General features: G+C 29.9%; 1 protein-coding gene across 3 annotated transcripts in view; it reads left to right on the top strand.

Moving 5' to 3' along the window:
• The window catches only part of LOC129961078 (uncharacterized), a 148,102-nt gene extending 124,812 nt beyond the window's left edge, over positions 1-23,290 (top strand). For all 3 annotated transcript variants that reach the window (XM_056074888.1, XM_056074889.1, XM_056074887.1), the window contains exons 26-31: positions 6,173-6,420; positions 7,986-8,121; positions 11,670-11,797; positions 14,699-15,035; positions 22,238-22,309; positions 23,028-23,290. In XM_056074888.1, coding sequence (XP_055930863.1) covers positions 6,173-6,420; positions 7,986-8,121; positions 11,670-11,797; positions 14,699-15,035; positions 22,238-22,309; positions 23,028-23,153 — 1,047 coding nt within the window. In that variant the 3' untranslated portion in view covers positions 23,154-23,290. The remainder of the gene's footprint in view (positions 1-6,172; positions 6,421-7,985; positions 8,122-11,669; positions 11,798-14,698; positions 15,036-22,237; positions 22,310-23,027) is intronic.
• The last annotated feature ends 285 nt before the right edge of the window (positions 23,291-23,575 follow it).

Here is a 23,575-nt window from a genome sequence, read left to right as displayed (position 1 = left end):
TTTTAGTTTGAATATTTTCAGTGCTTATCAAGTATGTTTCATCAAACTCTTACCTTTTTTTAAAATTTATTCATTTTATTTTGAAGGGGAATTTCATTTATTCATATTTTATGCATTGGTAAGTTTTGAAATTGATAAATTTTAGATACAGAAGAATTGGATGTTTTTGAAATAATAGTCTCTGTTTGTTTTGTCAATAAGAAATTTCTTGACAGATATAAATTGTATTCATGAATGGGAAATTATATTTTGCAAATGATATCCATTTTTGCTTATCAATTGAAATTCCACAGAATGTCTGGCAGAGCAGTGTAGATTTTTGTAATATTTATTTAATGTGTACCTCTCATGGATTGTCAATTAGTCCCCTTTTCATTTATGAATTTTTTGAAAGAAGATTAACCCAACACGATTCTGGTATCTGAGGGGAAAAGATCGATGCAGTTTGATTCTGGCATAGACCTCATGCTGTACCATGGGAACTAATTTGCTTCTCCTTTCCAAGCAACTGTAAGCAAAACATACTGTTTTATTTATTGTCCATGATTGCGTTACGCTGGCTGAAATACTAATGCTAGAAACAATTCAAATTATTAGAGAATTTGAAACTTTCCAAGAATTTTTGGAAAGCAGCTAGCTATGTGGAGAATGCAGCTACTTTGGATAAGCAGTTGAAATGATGAACAATTATATGTTGACATTTATAACACCAAAATCTAAATCATATAAATTTGTTGATAAATGCAACAAAGATCCTTGAAATAATTATTCATACATTTGTTTTGCATTCTTCTATATACACTTTTACCATATATAGTATTGGATATGAAAAAGATAGTAATTACTGCTTGAAAACTTTTAGTGTCGTGAAAAATAATATTCTTGAAGGGCTTAAGAATTGTTTAATAACATTTCCTTCATTTGCAAAATATCAGAAAAGTTAATACTGGATATTTTTGGGACAAAATGTTCAAAAAGCTTACTAATCAGCCAAAAAAAAAAAAAAATCGAAAATACAGCCAGCAGATTTAAAACATGAATGCCAGGATATAGTATATAGGTTCATTTGTAAAGCTTTGGATAAGTTTCTTCTCATGTATGCACTTGCCAGAAGAACATGAGTGTTCATGTCCGAGGAGAACTTGCCACTTACAAACGCTTACAAGGAAAAGAATTTATTCAAGTTTATTAGAATTGAACAACTTTTTGAATGGTGTGGCTTGCACTTCAGTAGAATTTGAAGTATCCAAAATATAGAATTGACAAATTTTCATCAAAATAATTAATAAAAAGTCAAAAGTCATATCAGAAATTGCGGTAAATAATTAAGATTCTCTTAATAAAATTCCATGGCCAGACCATTTGATTTCAGCTGAATTGAAAAAAAGATATAGTGGAGTAGGAAATATCCAAATCACAAAAGAAATATATGCAGAAAAATGCATGCTGTAAATACATTTAAAAAAAAGTCGACGGGCAAAGATTACAATCTTAGAGTGATAAAAAAAAACATTGCAGATAAATTAAATGATTTAAAAGTTAAAAGTGGGGGTAATAATTGAAGAGACTACTTTTAAATTGTAGAAATATGTGAATAAATTAGTTGAAAAAGCAGAAGAGAATAGATTTTCAATGCCAAACATAATCAAATAGTTTTAGGAATTGAGGCTTTAACAGGGTAATTTAAAATGTAAATTTCAAATATTGGAATTCCGGTTCATTTGTTTAAATGTAAATAAAGATTTCTTAATTTGTATCTATCTCTTGCATTTTCCCTTTTCTCAAAAGTAAGGTCAGATATTTTTATGGAAATTTTTAATGAATTTTTTTCAGCTTAAGTATGACTGTGCAGGTGAAATCAGTACCCTTTGTGTTGTAACTGACGTTAATGACTCTTGTACTGTGGTCTTGCAACCCAGTTTGAGCTGCAAGTTCTAGATTATTGACTGAAGATAAGAAAAACAAGTATCTTTAGTCATCTTCTCTTAAGCATTTAGAAGTAGTAGGAATGAAAAGAATCGTGTGTTTGAGCATTACAGTGAAAGTGTTTTATTTAAATTTATTATCTACTCATTTCCGTATCTAAAATACATAATTTTACTGTCCGTGATTTTTCTTTTTTAAAAGTCCTTGAATTTTCATCCTCATTAAGAGTAGGAATCCTGTGTTTTCATTTGTTGTAAATTATCAGAAACCTCTGATCCCAAACAGAATATTCAAATTACATAAAAGTATTCATTTAGTGTTATCAGATTTTAAATAGGTAATTCAACAATCTTTCATTTTCAGCCAACGGTAATGATTGACGTTCGTGAAATTGCTGACAACACTTGTATGGTTATTTTTTCCATGGGATGGTTTTCGCATCGTTTTTTCTGGACTAGAGTGATTTGGATTGATTCATACCTTTAGCTATGCTGCCGGCTCTGGCTTAATATTTGTTGGACATCCATAAATCATTATTGCCTGCAATCCAATCCAATCGAATTACGAAAGTAGATTGGATAAAAAGAATTATTTTAGAGTTGAAGGCATGATTGGAATTCCTGACCTGTATAGATATTTACCTAAATTTAGTCAGTGTGGTGCAGATGAAAATTTCATAGTTTCTTTGTAAAATTTCGAAAAATCTGGAACTTTTTGTGAGGAAGATAAGGCAATAAACGTTAATGGGTCCGAAATTAATGAATGTGTTGAAGAAACTTTTCAACGTGCGCCGAAACGAGGCAAACTCTTGATATTTTGAAAAGAAAAAAAAAAGGATATTAAAAGAAAGGATATAAAAATTTAAAAATATTACAAATGCATACAATTTATAAGTGAAACATTGAAGAATAGGTGGTGATGAGAACATAATACATTTTTATTTGGTATTTTCGAAATAAATTATAACTAGCCTTTTCTTTTCCTTTGATATGACAAATATATATTTTATTTTACCCAATCGATTAATGTTTATCAGAATACTTAAGTTCTAAAGTGATCACGTTAAGCGGCAGCTACCTAATTTACTCTTTTATGGCCTCACTGGTAAATAAAATAAAGTTTGCTAAAATCTTTATGGGCAAGTTTTCATTTTAATTAATGCTGTTGCTTAAGCTCAGAGGATGGTGGCGCTATATTGTGTATTCTAATAAAAAGGAAAAAAAACTTTTAACTTGTGGAGATAAATAGGTACTATCATTTTCAAAACAAGAAGGGGGTGAGTAATTTTTGTCAGCTTTTCTATTAATTTTCACAAATTGCATTTGGACTAAAATCATTTTTATTCAATGCTTTAAGCAAAACTGGTCAATTAAAAGTTTTTCTCTTTTGTTACAACTCGATCAAATAGATCGCATCGATATTTTTAAAATTGATTAAATTGTATTCAGTTGAAAATTATAGGATTGTATAGTAAACTAGAAATAAAAATATCCTATGAATAGAAACAGATGGTGAAACCTAAGTGAAAGTTTTCTTATTCTATCTAGATTCACAATGCATTTTTAGATTTTCTGCACTTTTACATTGGGAAATGTTATTTTTTTAACTGGGAAAAAAATGCATTTTTACATTTGGGTTAAAATAATCTCAAATTCATCCTCAAAAAATAAATGTGGAATTTTTCTTTTAATTATAAGGATTTTAATTATATGAGAAATACAGAATGTCTGTGACAATATAATTTCGAATCTACTGTACATTGCACAAAACCTTTGACAAACGGTAATTAAATATATTTTTTTCTAAAAATCTTATAAATAATGAATTTCTTTGACAAATTTTGCATGGCTTAATTATTTAATTATTCAAAATGTTACAGTTCTAGAAAGCTCCAAAATATATCCTTAGCAAGATGCACTTTAGACGTGTAGCTTACACTCTTTCATCAAATTCCTCTACAACTTTGATCGCTGTATCACCCGAATCTGTGCAAGAATCTAACATAAAATCATTAAATTTGCAGCTCTTGTAGTATTTCAGTTTAAGAATACCAGGGGTGTTTGTGCTCCGGGGAAACCCCGGAATTCCGGGGATTTTGAACTTCGATACCCGGAAATTCCGGGGATCGTCGTTCAAAAGTAAGTAGGAATAATAATGAATTATTTATTTTGATCTGGGTAATTTTGTTTGCTTTGAAAGCAGAAAACGCAAGGTCAGTGTGTGTAGTGAAAACTTTTCCTTTCTTTCTCCAAAGGCAGTGATAATGCGTGAAAAGGGGGGAAAAAACTTCTTTTTTGTTCTTTCCTTATTGCGAGTTATGACTCATTCCCCCGGTTCTCGGGCATTCTCTTCTGGATTCTTTTCGGCAAGTAGGCGTGGCAGAAAAAAAAAGGGAGAGACTTCGTTCCACCAGATGTGCGATCACGTGACTCTGAGTTCAAAGGACTTATCTCTCCTGGCGTGGCGCCAATAAGTAGATAAGGGGGAATTTTCGCCGTATTAGCTATTTGTCATTGATCGCTTCGCAACTTTTTTTTCTCCGCTGTGTAAAATTTTCGTTTCATTTATTGATGCACGTGTAAATTTTTCGTTTCGTTTATTGAAATATTTTTTTATTTATGTACGCAAGAGAATTTCACTATGAAATTTCTCGATATAAATAGTGATATTATACAATTAGAAGAAGGTGTCCGGAATGCATTTAGGTGGAATTGGATTGAACGGAGAGATGGTAATGGGGATACCATCGGCGCATGGTGCAAGAAAATAAATGTTGCTGGACAAGCATATTGTGTTTTTTGTAACTCATTGTTGAAGTATGGTGGGGAAGGATTCAAGGCTTTCACAAATCATTCTAAAACTGTGACCACATAAAATATTCAAAGTGCATTATACATTCAATGACTTTAAGTAATTATGCTAATTCAAAAAATACCGATGACTTACTGGAGACTGATGCTCGGCCATTGGATATAGTGACAAGAAAAACACGCCAAGAGGTATTAATAACTTCGTTTATCGCCGAGAATTCTCTTTCTTTCAATGTAGCTCCCAATTTAATTGAACTCTGCAAACAGTTGAGCCGCGATCAGACGGCACTAAACTCGTTGGAAATGTCCAGGACTACTGCATGTTATAAGATGAAATATGGGCTCGCAAAAACTATTAAGGAAAATATCATTAAAACTTTAAAGGAGACTCCATTTTCTCTAAATTTGGATGAAAGTACTAGCAATGCTCAAGAAAGTATACTGGCAATATTGGTGCAGTTTTATGACAACAATCATAATGAAGTTGTAGTTCATCATTTTGCATCTCTAAAGATGGAATCTTGCAATTCAGAAGCTGTTTTTAAAGCAGTTGTTAATACTATTGCAGATAATAATATTCCATAGGCAAACTTAATTAGTGTATTAATGGACTCATGTAACACCATGCATGGAAAAAAAAGGGTGTTGAAACCAGCAGGGGTGTTTGTGCTCCGGGGAAACCCCGGAATTCCGGGGATTTTGAACTTCGATACCCGGAAATTCCGGGGATCGTCGTTCAAAAGGAAGTAGGAATAATAATGAATTATTTATTTTGATCTGGGTAATTTTGTTTGCTTTGAAAGCAGAAAAGAAAAAGGTCAGTGTGTGTGGTGAAAACTTTTTCCTTTCTTTCCCCAAAGGCAGTAATAATGCGTGAAAAGGAGAAAAAAACTTCTTTTTTGTTCTTTCCTTATTGCGAGTTATGACTCATTCCCCCGGTTCTCGGACATTCTCTTCTGGATTCTTTTCGGCACGTAGGCGCGGCAGAAAAAAAAGGGAGAGACTTCGTTCGACCAGATGTGCGATCACGTGACCTGGGTTCAAAGGTCTTGATTTTGCAAAATTAATGGTTATTAATTTTGCAAAAAAAGTAATTCATTGAACTTTTATAATTAGGTCATTCAATACTTCATAATCGTAATTTTTCATTTCTCCCCCCCCCCCCCTTCTCGAAACTCCAAAATGTCGGTAGTAAGTCCGTAAAAGTTTCAGGGGATTTTTTGGGGTCCCACAAACACCCCTGGAATACTTAATATTAAAAAAAAAAAAAAAAGCTTAGAGGTGTACAACAAAGTGCAATGATATGTATATTTTCTATTTTTCAGCATTTACTATTAGAATTCTTTTCATGGACACAATCGACTGAATAACGCCTTGACTGTGCTTTTTTTTTTTTTTTTTTTTTTTTTAATTTTTACTTTGAATTTTGTTTTTAGACTGGAACGTTGCAACCCATGAGAGAGAATCATCCTGATTTTCCAAGGAATGTTGTTGAAAATATAATTCTTGATCTTCAGGCTGCTTTACCTTTTGGACAAATGAAGGAAGACTCTTCAGACAGTTTCTGGTCATCTATCAATGCTTATATCATTAGCAGAATACGGGCTCATATGAATGTACCTTTACCTCACAAATCGCTTGCTTCATTACGACAGGCTCTGGACCATTTGACATCGGAAATGAAGTAAGATAGCTTAATAGAAATTTAAGTTTTTAAAATTGTTTGTATCAGTGTCGGCTCATCCATTGGAGCTGCCGAACTGTACTCCCAATGTGTTTCAAAATGCTGTTTATTTATTTTGTGTAACATTTACTGCTTTCTCTTTCAGATAATTCATGATTTTGACGGACTATATTTTAATCCATTCGTTAATATCATTCTATAATTGCAGTTCTGATGAAAAAAACCTTTTGTCACTTTCCGAAGCATCGCGCCAACCATGGGCTATTAAAGCCGAGTAATCGCATCGCAAAGCACCATTAAATTAGAGAGGAGTGCTATTCTAGGGGCTGCTGCAAGTTTATCCGATCCCTGATCATTCAGAAAATCACAAACTAGCATCCTTCTTTTCGCCCTACTTACCTTGTTTCTCGTGAGTTGAAGGAGAATAAAAATAACGATTTACGTGCGCTTGTGATTTTGTCTTGTCGATGCATCTGCGTGCATTTAATTTTCTAATTTAAGTAGATTGAAAAAGAAGGAAGTTTATGAAAGGTATTATTATAAAAAAAGGGAATTAAAGAAAAATTTATATGCCTATGAGCTGGTATAAGACCACGATATCCCAAAAGCTCAGCGAATTAACTATAAATGAAATTCGGCATGTGGTTTTATACTAGAATTGTAGATCTGTAATAAATGTTGGACCAAATATGTCATAAGATGGATTACCAAGTTATTTATTTGTTCATGTGTGGATAAAATTACTCATAATTGAAAAGTTATATGAGCAATTTTAGTACAGAACTTTTACTCTAAAATTTTAGATATATTAGATCTTCGTTGGATTGGATAGATTGTCGGTGTGAATGTGACTTAACTCCAAAACTCAATAAACATGATAAATGAATTTTGAGGTTTGATTTTTGCCTTGAAAACCATACGTTCTAAACCCAACAGATCAATAGAAAGAGGTCCAAAATGCATATTCGATTCTCTTCATAATATAAGGTTTAATTAAAAAAAACCCTGTAAAGTTGTGGATATTATTAGACTGGTATATTCTGTATTTTCCATTTTATGTTTTTGTAACTGATTTTTCTCTTTTTATATTCTCTTTTTCTTTGCATTTTCTTATAATCTATTTTGTATGGAATGTGATTTAATTGGTAAAATGCTTGAGAACAAGCTTGTATACAATATGTGGTTGTTGGAATTTCGGATCATATATGTTTTATTAATTTACATGGCCCCAAAATGAGCTGGAGAGCTGCAGGAATTCGGATATTTTTATATCTAAGTTAATTCATCGCTGTCATTCTCTTTTCACTGCACCAGTCTGCATTTTTTTTTTCTTTTTTTTTTCTTCCTGTAGTTGTAAATTTGTTAAAATTTGGTTTTCAGAACTTTATTAAGAAAAGAAAAAAAAGTGTGTTATATATGTTTAGGGTTCTTGATGTGAGTAGTTTTAAAATCATATTTCGATATTTTATTCCTAGTAGAGACTGTAAAATTTTCAGTCTAATTTATGTGTAGTATTTATATTAACTTTCATTATATCCTTTTTTGAATTTTGCCTTTCTATTTAGGTTCTGCTATAATGATGGAGATTTCCTGAAATGTATTTCCCAATTTCTGTATGATAGCTTAACTTGCTTTATGTCAACAGGACGGTTTACATCCAGTCCACCATTTATTCCTTTGTCTGAGGAGTCTTCTGTTTTGGTATTTATTTCTATTATTTTTTAAATCTAATTGCAGTAGCATTTTACTTATTTATTTTTGCACTTTCAAATAACCCACTTAAATAGGTTTTTTTTTTTTTTTTTTTTTTTTTTTTTTTTTCATTTTTCATGAATTTATATCATTTTCTTTCTGAAAACATTCATATCAGAGAATTCCACTGAGAAATTAAATAAAATGTTAATTGGAAAAATAGTCTATAATGAAATTTCTAATATCAAATGATTGTTGTTAGACATTTTTTCAGATCCAGATGTATTAGTTGAAAGAGTAACACATGACATATTTTCGAGGAAATGGGAATTTCAACGTTTTCGAAATTCAGTTTTTTTCATTCAGATCGCATTAAAAAGAGTGATGATTTACTTTTCAGTTGTTTTTGTTAAAGCAATGTTTCTAGTGAAAACCACATTAATGTTCAGATTTTTTTGTCTGCTAGTTTTACAGTAAAAAATAACTAATTTCTTAATATACTTGTTATACCCTCAAGCTGTCAGAAGATTTGTAGTGTGAACCAAGTACTGTCATTAATTTATCTTACAAGGTTCCCACGGCACAGTGAAAACCGGGAAAATACAGGAGAATTAGAAACCGTCCATTAAAACTGGAAAAATACAGGGAATTTTAAATTCCGGAGTTATTATTTTTTTTCTATCTAAAAAATGCCGATGTCAGAAGATTGCAAGAAAAAAAATCGTAGCTATAACACCAAAAATAAAACAATTTTGTAATCGTGGAAAGTCGCTCCTTTTACACTCGTCATTCCCCTTCCCCCCCCCCCTTTTTTTATAGAGATCAGTCTAATTTCGATTTCAGCGACAGTTTTTTTCCTTACATGACATTCCCGGATTATAACAAATGAGGATGCGACAGACTGCTATAACTGTGTTAGAGAATAGAATAAATTTCGGTAGAAGGAATAGCATCTTTCAATCGCGATGTTGTTTAGTCACTCACAAGTAAGTTTATTAAAGGGCTTGTTTAATTTTTGAAAAATGTTGACTATTCAGAGTAAAATTGAGTTTTTTTTTTTTTTTTTTTTTTTTTTTTTTACACAATGAGCAGCTCAGAATTTGTATTTTATAAAAAATGGACGGATAAAAATATAAACTAACTTTGTTGAATGAGTCAGAAAAGTTCCACAAAATCCATTTGCTGCACCACTTTTTAAGGAGATAATAAGATTGAGTAATATGGGAACACATGCACATATTAGTCATGCCAAGGGAGGGAGGCAAATCGCATGCCAATTTAAAAAAAAATCATAATTGATATTGGGCTTTGTATCTAAAAGGAATACCAGAGAAGAGGGCACGTAAAATTTGATTTCCGAAAATCAGCTGAACTCATATGGGCATTAAAACTTGTTACGTCGCATTCGACCTTTAATACTTTCAAAGATATATCGTAAATAATTTCACATATGATTACTAATAGTGAAATAGCCAAAAAGTGTACATTACAAAAATGTACATTATTACTTGCGGATAAGTTCCGTTTTCTCAATAGTCTCTTAAAGAATCTTTATACAAAAAAAAATTTTTTTTTAACATGCTTTGACGAAGCTTTGAACCATATTTCACAAATATACCAAATGAATTTTATTGTAAGATATTGGTATGAGTTATCCAATAGGGTCTCCTCAAGATATTCTATATTTTTAAGGCATACCACTACTCAAGGATTGTTTGACAATTTAAAAAAGTAATATCAATTTTTTTACATACATTTAATTTTAAAAGTTAATATGGATGGACCAAATATAAAGTAAAAAATTTTTTAAGCATGTCAAAAAAGAACTCTGGTGCAAAAATTACTGTAATATTTTAGACTACACATAATCCATTGAGCGTTTCAATATGAACATAAATGTACTGAATGGAAAGTGTATGTTATTCTAAGAGCATTGTATATAATATTTAAAAATCTAGATAGACATGCCGATTTCCTGTAAGTTATTGGTTCTTTTGAATTTTCATTGAGGTTTTGTTCTTTTCCCTGGGGAGAAGTTATCAGTGTTTGTGAAATTACTCTAAAAAATTTTGACAGTATGAAGAAATATATAGATTTCAAATTAAAAAAACTTTTTTGCCTGGATCTGCCATGAATGATAATATGTTAAATGCTGGTCAGAATAAATTGATTCTGGCTAAAGATAGCTTCTCTTATATTGCTGATATTCTTCGGACATTTTTTGTGAAACATTTAATTAAAAACATTGTCATAAGAAATATAATCGAAAAAAGAAAAACATTCGATATTTATTTTTGATAGAGCTTGATGATCCTGTAAATCTAAAAAAGAGAAAGAGAATAATTAACAAGAGAAGGCTGAGAAAAAATACCGATTTTGGAGTAGTGACTACAAGCTACTGATTACTAGTGGATCTACTGAAACTGAAAAAAAAAAAAGGGCATTTAAGCAGAGTACTTTATATTTGTGAAGAATTCTACAAAAGTATTTGAATGCATTACCAACAGTTTTAATGTTTTAAAAGCTATTTTTTTTTAAATCCATATTTATAGAAGAATCTGGTTTTTTGCATTCATTAAAACTATGGAATATGATTTTTTAATTACAACTGAGGACTGGTCGCGCATTTCCTCTTATATTGTGTATATGTACAGGGAAAAACGGGGAATTTTTTTCCAGATTTGAATGGCAACTCTGCTTTTGTGAATAATGTATGTATACTTTAAATAGTGTAAGGAGGTCAGAGTTATAATTTGGTCCAACTAACAAAAGGTAGCTAATCATGTAGTCTTTGATGAAATTGTCTCTATTAATTTCTTTTTAATGTAAATTTAGATATGTTTTGTCATTTCTTTTTATCTTTAAGAAATTGAAATTGCACTCATTTTTTTAACTTTCCTTTTTGTATCATATTTTTTAACCATCATTGCTCTCTTAATGCTTATTTTTCAAAATCATAATTTGTGATATTATTTGGTAACATTCAAAATCATTAAAATAACATGTTGCACTTTTCTATTTAAGCTAATTTAATTAAAAAATACTTTTTATTGTTGCATAAGACAACAATAAGTATAAAAACCTAATTCATCTCCTTTTATGTTCCCAGCCTTTTCTTTCTTTATTTTTGTTGAAATCAAATCTGACTGGCACATACACAAAAACATAGAGGATTTCGTATCTAAGAACAGAAGATCTGCTGATGTTTTTTGAATGGTTTTGTTGCTTCATAATCTAATCGGCATTAGAAGTGAACCTTATAATGATTTTATGAGGCTAAATTAAACAGCTTGTTTTTTCTTCGGTATTGTATATGTGTTTATTTGTTGTTGTTCTTCCTTTTCATTGAATAACTTTCAGTAATTATTCAAACACTTCTACATATTTTATTAAACAATGTTAGACAAATAGAATTCAGAAATAGAACATCCAAACCCTATTTTTGAAGTTTTGTTTTCCTCAATTCAGTTTAATTAATTGAGTGCATTGTTTAATGATCTGCATTAGCGAACAATCCTAAATAAATTTGATCATTTGTTTTCTTAAATCATTTTCAGGAATCGCCCGAGAAATCACTTGACTTATCTTTTAAAATGCCTATTGAAACTCTTGATAAAACCCAGGAGCTAAGCATTAACATGCCTGCAGATGAGGTATTCCTTCCAGAATTTCAAACTGCTTTACCGTAAGTAATTTTTATTTTCAAAAAAAAAAAAATGTTAACTGCTTTATAACGTCATTCATTTAATTATTAATAATTCGTATGTAGAATCCAGCAGTCCTATAATCTGATAATAATGTTGATATTTATAATTATTAGTAAATTCATCCATTAATTTCATAACCTGCAATAGTCGTGACTATTTAAATTTATACTGTTTGATGGTGCTAATTTTAATTACTTCCAATGCTTTCAGTGCTTCAACCTTTTTACTTCTAAATTTTTTAGAAAATTTCATTTCTTCTACTTATCTATTTTTCAACAGTTTTTTTTTTTTAAAATTTAAATCACTAAATAAATTTTATTTACTGGATATTCTTTGGTTTTGTGAATTTATTTCATTATTTTAGTGCACAATCTAAAATAATTGTTTGAAAATGGGAAAAATGCTGTCTGATAAAAATATATATTATTATTTTCTATATTGTAACAAGTTCTTGTAAAATATTATTAATAGATAAAGGTGTCTAAGTAATCATTTTGTAGTGGAGATAAAATATCTGTGGAGATTTGATTTTAAGAAAAGTTTTGTACTTGATATCTTATTATTTTTAAGACATTACCTATAATTAAATCCCTGATGGATTTTTAACTGCATATATACTTACATTTTATTGTATGCATTGAAAAATGACATTGCATTTTGATCTCCACCCCCTTTGTTTTTTCCTTCTTTTAATAATAAACTTGAATTTTTACATTTTTCAATAGCAATTTGAATTAAAATTAAATAAATCCTGCTTGTTTAATTTAAATGGTTAATTTAAAAACTCAAATTAAATCAAAGACGTTTAATCCTCTATTCAGTGACAAATGTAATTTTTTTCCATAATATTAGAACATATATACGCTTGTTGTTAATATTAATTTAATATTACTATCATTCATTTGTTGATAAAATGATTTATTTTAATTGGGTTTTTTTCCTCTGCTGATAAATGTTAGTTTTACTGTGTAAAATCTGTAAATTCTTTGTTCTCATTTCTAATGTTTACTTTTTCTTTCCGAAAATTGATTTAGATTTCTTCAGGAGTAAATTTATTTCCTAAATTATATTTTTATCCTTGGCTATGTGTTCTGTCTCAATAAATTAAAATATTAATGCAATACAGAAATTTAATCAGGTGCATTGGATGAATAGTACTTTTATACTTATTTGTGCTGTTAGGAAGAAAGAAGATATTATTTAAAGTTATACTTTCTAAGTGGCGAAATCGATCCAGTTTTTGAGGTTGGAGGTTCTCTCTGAATTTTATTTCATAGTATCTCAAAAATGAAAGAATGTGAGGCATAGGTGACTATAGATGACGAATTTAGGAATCATGAAACCGATACTGGTTTGTGACTGCAAGGCTCTATCGTGACCCCCCTTCCCTCCCCAAAGAGAAATCTGTAGTAGCATTTCAATAATTTTACTCAAAAATGGGAAACAGATGTCGATTAATGGTTTATATAAGCCATGGGCTTCCACATTAAAATATAAATTGACAAATCAGGTCAGTGGTTGAGTCAAGAGACTGGTTATTTATTCTTGTCAATTTTCTTAAATGTGTACATAGTTGGAACCCATAAAATTTGTCAGCTTTCCTTTTCTTCATTATTGAAATTATATTGTTCTTGCTTAGGATTTTTGGATTAATTGGATGGAATAATTTTACTAAATTGTAGTTTATTTTATTGCTAATGGCCTTTCCTCATTATTAATTTTTACAGTTTGTTTTATATTAAAAAAAATACCTTATTTTTATTTCCCACTTTATAGTATATAGTAGCTGTAAAAATGTGTCAACTGTTGTGGCAGTAAGAAGATATTGATAAGCATAAATAGTATAATTAGATTTGGTTTCCAAAGCCAATGAGAGTGATTTCTCTAAATTAGCCATTAAACTTATTTTTACAAAAAAAAAAAAAAAAAATTAACTATATTTTTATTTTGAATATATTTTCAGTGTGTAATTTTGTAAATATTTCCTTGTTTTTTCAATGGCAGCGCGCTTCCTTCAAGAATTCTTAGTATATTTAAATTCGTTGAATAATAGTAACATTGAGTAGTGATTGTCTGCAGATCCTGCCTCCTTATTACTCCTTATTTACTTATTATATGTTAGAGCAATTTAGAATATATCAAAACATAAATTTCAGCAATTTGGAATATATCAAAATAAAAAATAACTGGTGAATTCTGCTCAGAACAAAATCGGCATCGTAGGATTGTTGCTTAATTTTCTTTGTTGTTATTGTCAGTTTTGAATAACAAATAAGTGTATTTTATAGTATGTTTCATGTTTTTGCTTTAAAGCTCTGTTTAGCAAAGATGTTGCCATTATCAAATTGGTTCAAAATATCTGTTAACTGAATCTGCAAAATATCTGTTAAACTGATAAAACATACAGAATGCATAATGATGTAATCATTGTTAGCTTCATTATTGCTATCAACTGCCATATAATTTATAATCTTTAAAATAAAATAATTTTTTGGTCATTTTCATTAACTTCTTTTTGCTTCAAGCAAATCTTCATAAAGAAGCAATGTATTTTAAACATTTCTAAGAAGGTGTGTGGTCTAAACTTATACTACAAACTTTTTGTCAATTTTTTTTAATGATTCGACCTTTGGAACTCTTTCAGACCTTGAAGGCACAGTCAAAACATAGTTAATAAATTTTTGAAATATTGTTACACATTTCTGTATATTTGAATCCTAAGTATTGATATATTCATAAACTTTTCTTTAAAAAATTGAGATGTTGCCACGTGCTTATGTCTTTGATGCATTATCACATCCTCTGATTTGACAGGCATAAAATGATACATTGGAGTCTGTTATATGTTAAATAACCTAAAGTTAAGTATTTTCTTCTAGACAAAATATTATTACTGTAGAAGCTCGAGATCTTGAGCCATTGTGTGCTGCTCCTTCCGAAGAAGAAATTGGTTGTGAATGGGGTCCTGAAGCAGAAACTGAGCCAGAAGTAGAAATTGGTACAGAAGCTGATTTAGCTGAAGCTGATCAATCGCCAGGTCAACCAGGAAATGTTACCAATTCTTCAGTTCCTGATGCAGATTCATTGTCTGCACATGTAGACCAAACAACTATTCTTCTCAAAAATGGGCCTATACCTAATAATGGTTGCCTGGTTTTGAATGTGATAGAAAGTGATGATTCTGTAAACAATTCAGAAATAGTGATGGGAGCTCAGGTAAGATTTTTCAGACTCTTTTATGTTATTTTTGTTTGCATAACAAGCTTTGTTCAAATCAATCATTATTAAAATAGCTTTCTATGTATTTAACCTTCTAGCAGCTGTATAGCTTAATTTTTAATAACAGAGTACTTCGTTTTATTTTTTATTGAGCTTTTGCTGTTAATAATTAAATCACTGTCTAAGAAGCTCCAATTAGGTTAGAGAGTAAAATGTTATGTTTGAATTTTATCCACATTCTGAACTTTTGTCATTTAAGAAATTATTCACCAAATGTTGTTCTGCGGTCTGCATAACTACAAACTAGCTTTCCTATGTGTATATTTTGAATATTAGCTGATTTCCTCCATGCAATGATCCCTGGAAGGTTTATCCTCCTCTTAAAAATGTTGAGAGTGTTGACAGTCATTCCTCGTGCATTTTTTGTAGGTATATTTACTCTATGTACTAGCAAAAACATAAGTGTCTTGCATCTATCTAGGTGTAAAAAGAGGAAATATATTTAGTTTCTATCTGATTAACCTTCTCATTCCTAAAATCATTTTAGTTAAGGTCCCTCAAAATACTAGAATGTCCCCCTAATCCACCCGTCTAAGGAATACAGCACACCCCATGGGTGTTCAATCAATCATACATAACAAAAGGTAGAGAAATTGGCAATAATATCCAGAACGATTAGACCGAGCACAATAATTAATATAACGATTATGCATTAATAATTCCAGAGAAGAGCAAATTCCTCCAGATAATCAGATAATAAAGGTTTAGATAAACCGTGTATATTGTTCATGTTAAACTTTGTCAAAGGAGAATGGCCCAATCAAAGTAACCCTTCATTTTTTTGTGCCAAGCACAAAAGATGAACCTCTGTCATATTTATTTAAAGTAAAATGTCATCCTTGGTGTTCTGGCAATATATCCTTGTAGTATGCAATATAGATATGGATGTGCCCTGTATTTATTTCATATTTTCTGTGCCTACGATTTTGAATATGCACAAGCTCTACTGATTTTTTGTAAGCTACTCTTGGGATGAATGAGTGTTTATACCTCTTCAGGTATATGTAAAATTGATTCAGTAGAACGTCTAAACCAAGCAGAATTTCTCATGTTACCAATATCTTTGAGACGTTTAAGAGCTCTAAAAACAATATTTGCTGGTGGATTATTTTACCAAGAAAATTTAATTCATTACGGTATGCATTTTTCGTGTATTCCAATTGCAGTGTTTGTAAAGCAACACCATTTCTCAGTACTGGTTGTTTGTGAATATTCTGCGAATTGTCAGTAAATAATACAGTAAAATAATACATTCGAGATCATTTAAATTCAACAGTTCTTAGATGTGCAACCACATAGATGAAATTGAAAATAGCATTAATAGGTGTGTTAATGCACAAGTGCCTTTTTAATTCAAAATCAATAATTCAAACGAAAAAAGTAAATTTTCCATTTATGAAAATATTGAATAATTGAGAATAACATATTGTTACCAGCATCTGAAATTTTGTATCTTAGAAAAAGGTTTTAAATTTTCCTTTACACTTAGACAATTCGTGATCGTTTTAGAAACATATATGAGTGAATTGAATTTCCCCAATTTCCTTACTAAAATCAAATGTTTTGCAATCTCAAATACAAAGATGAATTTTTTGCAAAATTAACGTCAAAATTATCCATAGTGTTCTGAAATCCAAATTTTGCAAATTAGAGGTTTCTCTTTAAATAAAATTACTAAAACAATAGAAGTAAATGTTAATTAAAAATAATTTCAAAGCAGTGGTAACACTTCCTTACGTAGAGCTTTCGAAAAAAATCTTAGTTTAACAACACAACAAATGCATAATTTCACCTTCCAGACGATCCCTTAAGATCTCTCTCTAGACCTCGGTTGGACTAAGTCTCAAAAGTATGGAGATATTATTAGTTGAAATGTTACAGCGCTTACAATATTTTATTATGCATGATTGATAGGGTCGGAGGGACGTATAAAATGTTAGATTCCGTTTTTGAACAATGTAATTATGAACGACATAAAATATAAATCTTCCGGTTCTTCATTTTAACATTTTTCCTATTGGGTATTTTTTTTCCCCCTCTATATGTCTCCCTCTAATGATTTTAAAAATAGCTAATGAATCACAATAATAGCATAAACCTGTATATGAAATGCATTTTTTTGTAACGGAAGTAGACTAAAAGTTCTTTAAATAGTGTTGTTTGTTAGAAAATCTTATAAATTTTTATAGATTAGTATGTGAAAAAATGATTCACTTACGTTCTACTTTCTGTAGCTGTGATAGGCATCTAAAATAGCAGTAATTATTAATCCAGTTGTTAATAAATCCATGAAGACAGATTGCAACTTTTAGACGAAAAAACGTTATTTAGTATATTGGACAAGCATAAGGAAACACAAACATGACATAAAATGAAAAACTATTAGTGAACAAAAAGATGACTGAACGTTTTTACATTAGAGTTCTACATGAAGACCGCCATCTGTCGGTCGTAATAAATAGTTAGTCAGTTTCTTTTCAAAGGAAAATGCAAAAATCCAATACCCCTTCTTGTTTCCTGAAAAAGAAATAGTTTGTTTCCTGGGAAAAATAGTCCCCCTCCCCCCTTCTTGGTCTTCTATTACTTCTACTCAAGATGCTGACAGCCATTACGATGTCACGTCTTGATACAGGTGATATATACGGCAGCGCTTGGCTTCTATAGCTTGCTTATATTGGGTGTTGTTTTTCAACAGGCCATCTTCACGTTCTAGTTTTAAATAATTTGTTTCCTTTGGAGTATTTGTAGGTCTAGCGTTATTTAGGTTAAATTTTTCTATAATTTCTTGAACTTTGTTTCTCTGGTTTAATTCAAAATTTCCATCTTTTGTTCATTCAGTATTTATTCTGAGATATTAATTTACTTCCAAAATTCTTCAGTTCCTGTTCTTTTTATAGTTCTTTAATGATTTGCCAGCAATCGATAAATCATCTACGTAGGCAATTATATACATTGAATTTCCATTCCTAATTAACTTAAATACATTTGAATTTGATTAACTTTGTTTAAAACCATAATTTTCAAATGATTGTCCAATTCTAATATGCCAAGCTCTTGCTGCTTGTTTTAGTCCATAGATGACCGTATGCAGTTTATAGATTTTTTGATTCAATATACTCCTCAATAAAATCTTTAGGTTGGGTCATATAAACTTCATCTTCCAGTTTTTTTGTGTAGGAAAGCAGTTTTTATATCAGCATGGACAACGTTTAGATTTTTATATGCAGCTGCAGCTAAAAATGCTCTAGTAGTAGTATATGTGACTGCTGGTTCTAAAGTTCCTCTGCAGTCTGTTCTAAATTTTTGTGAGATGCCTTTTGCGGCTACCCTTGTATCCCTCAGTCATATTTGGCTTTGAAAATCCATTTACATCCGAGGACTTTTCTTCCTGATGGTATTGTCACTAATTCCCAAGTTTAATTCCTTTGAAGGGACTTCGTTTCTTCTTTTGTTGCTTCAATCCATTTTTCCTTTTCATATAAATTTTCTATTTTTTCAGTATCATCTCATCCTTTTGGTTTCTTAATTCCTTCTGAATTTGCATGAAGTGCACATCTCACAGGAGGTGTCCCTTTTGTTTTTCCATCAGATCGTCTGGGTTGATTACTTTCTGTTTGTGAATTATATTCTTGGCCTTCAGCTTTACATAAATTAACTTTTGTCTTTACATGTTTTCAACCAATTATTTCAAACGATTCTGTTAATTTTCTTAGTGTATGAGGCATTTAAAATTAAACATTGTTAATTAATCAATCTGTTCTTGATGAATCTGAGAAAATTTTGTTGAAAAATTCTTGAGATATTACATAAAATAAGAAAGATATTCTTTAGTACCCATAAGGTTTAAATGCTCAGCGATTCTGTTTTCAGTACTCCTACTTAAAAAAAAAAAAAAATGCTTTGTTTCAGTAAAAAAATGTTTTTATTGCAATTTCATCATTTCCACTTTGATTTAAAGCATAAATTCTACAGAAGCTAACAGAAAATTATCGAGATACATATTACGTTATGGCTGAAGGCCTTTATAATATTATGAGTGAATTATATTACTATCAGAATTTGAAGTTTTAAAATATTTTGATGAGGAAGCTATTAAAATAGGAGTTACATAAAATATTTAATTATTAAAATTTTAACGAGCATTAAGATTAGTGAACCGGCTAGTCTAAAATAACTTTATAAAGAGATTTATTTTTCTAAAACCTTTTTATCATCGTGCATTATTTTACATTTATTTTTCTTAAAAATCACACTGCAACCATTCTCTGTGGCATTTCTAACAGATAATAAATTTGTTTCTATTTCCAGTATGTATAAAATATTATTCAAGAAAATGTTATTCATTTTTCCATCCGAAATCATAGTTGGAAGTACAACTTTGACCTGATCTTGAATTGGCAGCTTACAGCCATTCGGCACCTAATACTGATCCTGTTTGCTCATAATTTATTTCTGTAAAGAAATGTTTGACTTTGAAGATGTGAGAGCTCCTATCAAAATAAATGACTAATTGTCTGTAGTGTTTCTATTGACGAATAAAGAATATTCAACGTAGTTAATTTTTGATGACTTTTTAATTTTGATGATGATAGCAGAAAGGGGATTTACAGACTTTGTGCTTGGTGGGAGGATTATTTTTATTTGAATATCTTCTAAGATTTTCCTTTTTAATTTTAAAATGCAAGCATTCAGACTTCACGTGGTTTTACTTTATGACATTAGGTGCAGATTTTTTTTAATTAGATGCAAAAAAAATTTTTTTAAGCATTGTTGCCAGTTTTGTCTCCAGCCGTTGTATATTCGTCGATTACTTTACTCTTGATGTCATCAACGCTCAGTTCATTTTCTGATCTTGTTTCAAGAGCAGTAATTAAATTACTGTAACTTTGTAGTAATATGCATAAGCCTAACGCTGAGATGTGCGAGTTGTTTATATTTTCACCGATAGCACAGAGCTTATAAATTAATTTCATTAAATTCATGCTGTAATTATTCATATTATCGCCTTCATCTAGTTTTATACTATAAAATTTTTTTAGTAAAAATAATTTTCTAGTTATATTTGATCTTTCATGAATTTTCTGTAAGACGTCCGTAGTTGTTTTTCGGGCCTTACATGAATAATTTGATTATCTTCAGTGGATAAATTTATGATAGCTCTGGCGTTTTGATCGCTTTTCTGACAACAGTCAGGTTTCGGTTTCATCGTTTCTTCTGTAACGAGATTATATGGATTTTTTAATGTGAGAAACATTTCTATTTTAAACTTCCAGTTAACATAATTACTAGAGTTCAGTTTTTTTAATATTATTCTCTCTATTTATTAACGATGCCATTATTTATTCATTTGCGACTGATATATATGAATATATGCTTACTTAATACAATATAAAGGCGCCCAATATATATATATAATATTGTTACGAATCTGTGATGCGGCTTTTATTTCTCAAAATTATTTTTCTAAATATAACTAATAGGGCCCGAGGATTGTATAAAAATTAAGATTTCATAATTTTTTCTGCTTTTCAAAATTTTCAAACAACAAAATTCTTTATGTCAAAGAAAGAATTTTTCTATCTAGAAATGTATGCCAACCTCCAACAATTTAGACGTTGGCTATTCGACCACGATTACCATGACACCTTTGATATGTGTATAATGCTTTGGCCATGTTATCATTTGAAAATGATAATTAGAATAATTTTTATTGAATTTCAAATAGCATGGGATATATTATATGGAGGGTGAATGTCACAAATGAGTTCAATGATTGATGGGTTGCCCAGTAAGTGGTGTGAGAAGATAAAATTTTCATTTCAGATAAATAATTGCCTTTTCATAATAAACAGTTTTTGTTCTTTTATACGTGCAACCCACTCGAAGTGTGCAGTTTTAACCTTACTCTTAGATAAAAATCTAACATAAATTTATTTTGTTCACAGTATGAAGAAAGTGTAATGTCCTCTTGGTAGAGTTTCAGGTTTGAGACTCGATTCTATGAAAGATCAGTATTATTTGCACTTAATCCAGACAAGAGTCAATCTGTCTTCATCTTTCAGATTGCAATCTTTTTTTTTTTACTTGCTCTTTTGTTTGTTGGAGACTGCTATAAAGAAATTGCCATGAGAAGAGGACCACTTCAAAGTTATTTAGAACATTCAATTAAACGTCTTAACGTCGAACTTAAATGAAAGTAGAGATTTTAATGAAATTACAGTTTCATTCCTATTTTTGATTTTAAAATTAATTATTGTTTACTGAAAAAAGTGTGGGAAAATGTTACTTTCGAATTCTTGCATTGCCTCGAAAATAAACCGAAGGGGGGGGGGGGGATTCGAAATAAAGATACTTTGATTTCAAAATCTATTAATGGCTAGTATGTGTTTGTTGAAGCCTGTTTAGGAATTTTTGGGAGGATTTCGATTTGATCTACTAAATGAAAGAGAATGATAAAACTCATTTGTAATATTAAACGTCACTATGTCAGTAAAGGACATAGTCTGTATGTTTGTGCCTGTGAACCATATGAGTTCTTTTACCAACCCTCTGTTATATGACAGATTTAATCAAAATCGCTCGTATATTGTTAGATAAAGAGAAAAAGGAGAAGCGAAAATAAATGGTTTGAATATAATTGCAATGGAAATGACTTATAATTGTCCTATAAATAGTATATTGGGTGTTATCTTCTTAATTAGGTATTCTTTTATAAGCTTTACTCGGTACTTCAAGGCGCACTGATAAATAGTAGGTAAACTCTATAAATTAAAACATTTAAGTTACAAAAGATTTAAAAAAAACCGGCAGTTAAGTTATAATTTCTCAAAATCGGATTTGATTTTCACATTCATTATTATTTCTTTCTTTATAAAAAATGCTCTAGATTAAAAACTCTAGATTTGCCATCTCACTTTCTGTTCAGGGCAATAATAAACACCTTGACCTATGTTTCATTGCTGTTATAAAATTGGCAACTAATGTGCATTTAATTATTTTTGCAATAACTTTATTTTTATTCTTTTAAAAACCTTAAATAGCTGTTAGATTTATTATCGCCTTGTTTTGTATCAATAAATGGTATCATTAGTTAGTTTTAATGTTTTTAACAGGCATTAATTGTTTTTCTTCTCTTTTAGTGCTGTGCTGATTCATGTGGTGATCAAGAAATCATTCTTGATGATATTCCTACAAAATTAAGTTCTTCTGAGGTAAAAATATAACATACTTATTCAGAATGTATAGGAAAATATCTTACAATGTTTGTTTTTGAAAAAAAGATAATAAATTTATGTGAATTGGTTTTCCCTTTAAAGTTTTAAGTATGGAGACTGCCTTGAGAATGCTTTTGCATTGCATTTCTTATTTTTGCGAGATATAGTTGAAAGGTAACAAAGAGTATAATTTATTGTTCATATCTGTACCAAAATATTTGTTGTATCATATATGGATTCCCTATGGAAGGAATAGGAATTTTCACATTAGTGAACTTAGCACAGTAATAATGTCCTGAATTTTCCGCACTGCATCTCAAAAATATTGTTTAATGAACTTTTGTTGAAGATCATAGTATTAATTCGAATATCGATATTTCCAAGGCTATTTTTTTCTGAAATGAAATTTTAAAATATTTTAGATATAAATAATTAAAGAGCAGCATATTGCAGAACAAAGTTAATTACATTATATTTTTCAATGAACAAGTATGAAAAAATATGCAGTATCTCATTCCATTTGGTGTAAAAACTGACTGCTGCTTATATACAAAATGTTGCTGCGAGATTTGCGCAGTTTAGTAGCTACACATTTTATAAAATTCGTGTTTTTTTTTTTTTTTTTTTTTTTTTAAAGATACGTTTTATATGAAAATGGATTTTTAAAATATGTCATTATTTCATTATTTTTGTTAACTCCTTTACATTTTTACAGGAAGAACCACAGAAATTAGATGAGCAATCAAATCAGTTATCTCCTTCTGATGAAACTATTAAAGATAATAATGAACCTTCTACTGAAAGTAACAATAGCCAGAGTGAAGTCACCAGCGCAAAATAACGTTTTTAGCTGTGAAAAAAAAAAATTGACTTCCAATTTGAAACACAATATTGCATATGCAATGAGAAATAAATCAAGCTAATACCAGCAGTTGGCATTATATGTGTACGTATTTTAATAAAATGTTACTGAACTAATATTGTTGTGAGATATTCTTTTATTTATAATAAATGTCTCTAACCCCATGTGTTTTATGTAATGTGAAATAAAAGTATTGGGAAAAAATGGATTTCGGATTCAGTTCAATCATTTAAAAAGTTTTAATGGTAACAATTTTTAGAAAAATGTAATTTATTTCTTTTTTTATTTACTATTTTGTTAAAATCTGATGACCATTATATACATTTTTAAGTGATTTTGAATAAATTTGAGACAATAATATTGTTCCATTAATGAATTTGAAACTTTTGAGATTTGTACTT

Source organism: Argiope bruennichi, chromosome X2 (genome assembly GCF_947563725.1).
Source record: "Argiope bruennichi chromosome X2, qqArgBrue1.1, whole genome shotgun sequence".
Lineage (NCBI taxonomy): Eukaryota > Metazoa > Arthropoda > Arachnida > Araneae > Araneidae > Argiope > Argiope bruennichi.
The sequence above is the reverse complement of the archived record's forward strand: the minus strand, read 5'-3'. Positions and strand labels throughout refer to the sequence as shown.